Source organism: Anabrus simplex, chromosome 12 (genome assembly GCF_040414725.1).
Source record: "Anabrus simplex isolate iqAnaSimp1 chromosome 12, ASM4041472v1, whole genome shotgun sequence".
NCBI lineage: Eukaryota > Metazoa > Arthropoda > Insecta > Orthoptera > Tettigoniidae > Anabrus > Anabrus simplex.
Window position 1 is genome coordinate 71,751,830 of NC_090276.1, and position 6,443 is coordinate 71,758,272.

The 6,443-nt window shown below is 39.2% G+C and overlaps 1 protein-coding gene across 1 annotated transcript; it reads left to right on the plus strand.

Annotated features, from left to right (window-relative positions):
* Nucleotides 1-1,489: 1,489 nt before the first annotated feature.
* Nucleotides 1,490-5,635, plus strand: LOC136884503 (UPF0746 protein DDB_G0281095). Its single transcript, XM_067156716.2, has 2 exons — nt 1,490-1,609; nt 4,975-5,635. The coding sequence occupies exons 1-2, from the start codon at nt 1,595-1,597 to the stop codon at nt 5,530-5,532; spliced, it is 573 nt and encodes a 190-aa protein (XP_067012817.2). The 5' UTR covers nt 1,490-1,594; the 3' UTR covers nt 5,533-5,635.
* The last annotated feature ends 808 nt before the right edge of the window (nt 5,636-6,443 follow it).

The window sequence follows — 6,443 nt, forward strand, 5'->3', positions numbered from 1 at the left end:
GCCAGAGAATACACTTCGTCTGATCACGGAACTTGACTATTCCCTGCTAGGTACTCTTGTATTCTCTAACCTTTTCCAGCTTCCAAATGTGCTGTATTCAACAGAGTATTCATCAGAGAGTTCCTAATAACTTAAATGTTGCTAAGAGAAAAACCCTTCATAACATACGCCTTAGATATTGTCTTGAAATACCTGCACAAGGATAATCTAGCTGCACTAAAAAGAGTGAATTCTATGCATGTTAAAAACGTTCTCTGCCTGGCAAAGACCTCCCTGGAGACTAAAGTATGAGGTCACAAAACAACCATTGCCTTCTACGACACAGTAATAAGCTTTAGATCAAGAACTGCTGCATAAACAAAGGGAATACATGAATAGATTTTTACCATACAGAAAACACGATGATGTCGGAATGTATGAATTCTCACTACGAACTGCGGCATACCAAAACCAACTTTTTATGAAATGTTCACAAAAGCATTGTAAAGGGCAGGCAAAACAATAAAACTACGACAGGCATATCAAGACGAGTTATGTGAGCTATCTATAAAGAAATACTCCGGAGCAATGCGGGTCCTCTAACAGTAATCTACAATATTTTAACCCGCTCTGTGGTATATAGCTAGCGTGCCCTTTTCTTATTCCAAAGGGGATGTGTTCGATTTCCGGGTAGTTCAAGTATTTTATTTCTTGGCTGACGAGTAGAACGGGGTTCATTTGATACAAGCTCTTAGTTACAGGAAGAAAGCGCACAGTGAGAAGATGGCGCTACTGACCGAATGTACACACACGTACAGTGGTTGCTATGGTTACAATGATGCTCCGGCTCGAATAATACGACCATATTAAAAATACATGAATTTCAGGTCTACCTAGAAGACTCTTAAGAACTGTAACAAACTCATTTCTTTTATGGTTCCCGTCAGTCTTTGAAACTAGAGATTAAAAAAATATCACATTCAGAAATACAATGTCAGCTTGCCGTGCTGCTGTCGTCCAAATGCACTTTTTGTTGATTGAGGAAAGACCGAGCCAGCGTCTGCATTGGTCTTGCCAAATAGCTGTCATCTTGTATTTGGGAGAGAGAGGGTTCGAACCCCACTGTCGGCAGTCCTGAAGATAGTTGACCGTGGTTCCCCATTTTTACATCAAGTAAATGCTGGGACTGTACATTGATTAAGACCTTGGTCGTTTCCTTCCCACTCCTAGCCCTTTTCTATCCCATCGTCCCCATAAAACCAATCTGTGTCGGTGCGAGGGAAGGAATTTTTTAAATGAGCAAAAGTGAATCCACTCAAGAAAGTTAAAAACATTAAACGCATTCCTTTACGATTTTTCAGGCACAATTGAATCTAGTTTCGATCATCTACTTGAGTAATACTGTATTACGAATTAATTTGAAGATTTGAAAATTTTCCAACTCTCTGTGTTTACGCAATAATCAGCCGGAGCCTGACAACATTCTTAAGAACACTAACGTTCTGTTTATACAAATGTTTCACACACCTGTTCTCCTACGTTTTTCTGCGAAAATAAAACTGCTCTCGCACTATATAATGCACCAGATCTCATACCACAACCAACCACAACCACCATGAGGACATTTGCGGTAAGAACAACAACTCCTGCTTTCAATACTTAGACTTTAAAGTTATGAAGACTAGAAAGTTATGTAGCGTGTAATATAACAGCAACAGGTACTAGTGAAACGTAAAGGAGAGTTCAGAATAATTAATCAATATTTTAGTATGACTAAGCAATTAGGAGGATATATTAAGAACTAGAATATGTACCCGTTCTTCGCACGGGAGTTGCTGATCGATTTCACAGTTCCTTTATGGATTTATGCGGAGTAACATGACCGTATTCAAACGTTTGATACGGCATGTTAAACTGACATTCTTCTACGAAAGCACGCGGCAGTGACGTGAGGTACGATAAAGCTGAGCAAAGTGGAGATAGAATAGGGTGGATCAGAGAGTTTATTGAACGATACAGTTTCTGGTCCGAAGTTTTGCGTAATTCTCCCTGTTTCAGGTTTACGTATTGTTGTTCATCTGAAACCGGGAGTGGCATCAATCGTTGACGATAACCTCCCTTGTTATCTGTTCTATCGTAAAGGTAAACCATTAAACCAAACTTGCAATGACATGGCAGCCTGTAAAATCCTGTTATCCTCCTATCGAAAAGGTGCACAATAGAAAAGCATTTTTTTAGAAATCGATCTCCATTAAGGCTTGTAGTTTTCCACTAAGGTTGCTCATGTATACTTTTTGGGAGGGTAAAAATCACTGTTTCGACTTCCTACAAACCCCCAAGCTAATGCGGGATTTAGAAATAATATTGAACCTAATACCTAGCCAAGGACAGATATAAAGTTTGATAGCAATATATAGAGTAGTATCCCAGTTATAAGAACTCAACAAACGGACGAACAGTCAAATCGACAACAAAATTTAAAAAGTCCGCTCGAACTTAGACTGAAAAACGGTCCGATAATGATACCTCTCTTATTAATCCTCGTATTGAAATGATACGCATGAGAAAAAGTTTTAGAAATTAATTTCCATTAAGTTTGGTTGTGTATATTTTGTGTGAATGCAAAATAACTGTGTCGGTTTCGTAGAACCCCCTGTCAACTCGGTGATTAAGAAACAATATTTGCCCTTAAACATACCCAAGGATGGATGGGTTCTAAATATGAAGTTTGGTAGAAATATATCCAGTAGTTTTCATGTTACAAGAACTCAAACGGACAAACAAACACCAAAGTTAAAAATATAGAGATAGTCATTATTACACACGAAACGGTTAAATGAATGAAAATTTTGCCAAAATTGTCAATGTACAGACACACGATCGTTACGATTTTATTTATATAGAATAAAAAATCTTTTATTTCCCACTATTTTCACGGTTTTCGGAGATGGTGCAGTGCCGAAATTTTACTCCATGGTAGTTACAATAGAAGGATGTTACTGTTATTGTCTGGGCCATGAGTCCGTAGACTGATTTAATGCAGCTCTCCATGCCACCCTATTCTGTGTTAACCTTTTCATTTCTAAGTAACTACTGCGTTCTACATCTTCTTTAATCTGTTTGTCATGCTGCTACAAATTATATAAAATGCTTTAGGCATTTTTCTATGTTATTTTTTACAAACTGATCTTATGGCGATGACGGGAAAGGAAATGGCTAGCAGTGGGAAAGAATAGGCCATGGCCATCATTAAGGTGTGAAAATGGAAAACCATGAAAAACCATCTTCAGTGTTGTCGACGGTGGGTTTCGAACCCATCATCTCCCGAATGCAAATTTTTACCTATGTAACCCGAACCGCGCAGACTCCTTGATTGCTTTATTGAAATTAAGGCCGAAAATTAACACTGAAAGGAGTAAGACAATGATAAGAGCATTGAGAATCACATAATAGAAGAAGAAATACAACTTGTTAAAAAGAAACTATATGAAATTACAGAGTTCTGTTAACTTGGAAGTATTATTACTAATCATAATCGAAATGTGAGGGAGGTTAAGAATTGAATAACTGTTGCAAATTTAAAAAGACACATTGGGTCTGCATGCAATGCCCATTTTCTAAGCATGGCAAGGTCTATATACCAAACGTCCAGGATTTACCAGCCGTTTTTATGGTTCTTAAGGGATATCGAACCCCGAAAATCGTAAACAACACAATGCTTATTTAAGTAGCTACACAGCTGCGGCGTTGACATACTGATTGGCCTCCAAGGTCACCGGAACTTGCACCTCGCGAATTTACCTGTGTATTAGTAGAAGTTAAATGGCGGACATTTTTAGCAACTTAAATAGACTTATCGATGTACGTAAACTTTATTCCTAGATTACACCACAACCTAAATTGCATCTTCGGGCTAGCGACTTGTCGCTCTCTGTATATTAAAAAGTTTACAGTCATTTTCTTAGAAATTCCGTATATTCAAGTCAAACGAATGTTATAAAATCCTAATGCAGCCATTATACGTTACAACATTAATCGTGAGACGTTGGTAACGGAAATCTTATGGCAGAGCTCTAGAGAAGTGTTCATGGTGCCAAAATTGAATTTCTATGTTTTGACTTTGTGCGCTACCTATGGGTCTTCCTAATAAACTGAGTTACGCAGCAGTTCAAGTTTTCGCCACAAGATACATAAAAACTTTGTGCATTTGGTAATAAATTTACTGGAAAGTGAACTGAGTTTCTCTCAGGCATGAAGGCCCTTGGAAGGGCCATAATCTGGCACTTGGTAGGGTAGAATGGTTATATCTAAGCCCGGCTGCCTTTTCCCCCAAGGAATTTGTCTGGTACAAGATTTTGGTGTAGCATGAGTGAACCCCAGGTCCATATGCACCCCCCCCCCCCCGTAGTGGGAATCCCGTTTCTTAAAATTATCGTCTTCCTGACGAGGAATCGAACCCACATCCTTTCGGATAATCAGAGAACGTCATTACCGCCTCGACCAGGCAGAGTCAATGGTATGTGGTGTTCCCAATCGGGCATCCATCCAAGTATTGACCACGCCCAGTGTTGCTTAACTGTGATGAATGAAGAAGGACCGGCTTATTCACCATGATATATATGTTGGCTAGTTTACTTAAAATACAGTTTTCTTAACGGAAACAGTCAATAATTAATATATTCTGAAGTATTGCACCTGGAAGCGTGAACACTTTTTAAAAATGTTCAGTATGTTTTGCCAGGAAAAACTCAAAAATGAAATAATCACAACGGGTCGCAAGTATATTTCAGATATCATCAACCGTACAAACTGCTTCAAATGATGTTTACATCTGAAGGGCTTCTGCTGTGTTCAATGAATGCGCTGGGGAAGGTGAACAACTTAAAATCGACGTCATTAACTGGGGAAGATGCGAATATAAATTCTAAATTAAGACAGATTAGGCCTGAGCATTCAAACATTCCACTTGAAATAAATTGGGTCTTTCATTTTCAGGTCTTTTTCCTGCTGTCAGCCGTCTGTGCTGTTGCTTTGGGACAAATATTCTTCAATCCATTTTTCCTCCAACGAGAGCATCAAAGACCCTACCAAAGTTTGTTTCCAGGATTCTTTAACCTATTCGGAAACCATAACAACCGGCATCACCAACAACTGCGACCTCACCATCCACAACAGCAGCCACAACAGGAGGAGCAACCTCAACAACAGCAGCAGCAGCAGCAGCAACCTGAACAACAGCATCAGCAACAGGAGGAGCAACACCAGCAACAACCTCAACAACAGCAGCAACCTCAGGAGCAGAAACAGCAGCAGCAACCTCAAAAGCAGCAGCAGCAACAGGAGCAACAACCTCAACAACAACAGCAGCAACCTCAACAACAGGAGCAGCAGCAACCTGAACAACAGCATCAGCAACAGGAGGAGCAACACCAGCAGCAACCTCAACAACAGGAGCAGCAGCAATCCACTGCAGCATCCACCGACAGCAGTGTCAGCACTCAGGACGCACAGCAGTCAACACCCGTTGAGAGCAGTACTGTTTTGCACGAGTAGATAGCTGAACGTACTCTCTGCATCACGTCAGTCCACTTTAACTGTCAATGTTGGTTTTAATGCAGTCAATGGCTTTTAAATAAAAATAAATTCGCAACTATAAGTATGTATTTTCTTCCTTCTTTCATTTCCTACCGATAACCGAGGAATTATGGTATTATTATTATTATTATTATTATTATTATTATTATTATTATTATTATTATTATTATTATTATTAGCAGTGGTAGTAGTAATTTTATTTCGAAATTTTGCCATCTATGAACCCCATAGAACTGAAAGCTTCTTCTCACTTCTTATCTTCTCTTCCCAGAGGCAATGGTATGAGATGTTCCCATGTGGTCATCCATCTAAGTATTGACCACGAAAATGTTGCTTAGCTGCTGTGATCGGACGAAAACCTGTTTATTCACCATGGTATGGCCGTTCTCATCCTTTGGATCTCCTTTTTAATCTCTTGTATTCAAATAATTTTAGATTGTAGACTTTTCTTCGGATCATCTCTAGTGTAATTCCAACTTCTTCTGTATCCCTCTTTATCTCTTCTACCTACTTGCAGGTGGTCCTTTATCCCATGTTTTATCTGAAGATGTATTTGGTCAGTCGTGTGTCATCCGTTATTACTAGGTGTCCATAGAATGTACGCCTTGATTTCCGCATTGTGTCCGTGATCTTTTCAGCGTACTCGTAGAGTTCCTCATTATTCCTTTTCTTACAAGCCCCATTAGTAGTCTTCTCCGGTCCCTTAATTTTCCCAGAAACTTCTTTTCATTCTTCTCGAGTTCCTGCAGCCCCACTTTTTTATCTATTTATATAAAAGTGAATATTTGTTTGTATGTATGTCTCGAATAGACTCAAAAACTACTGGACCGATCTGGCTCAAATATATCACAATTTGCTCTTATTACTCC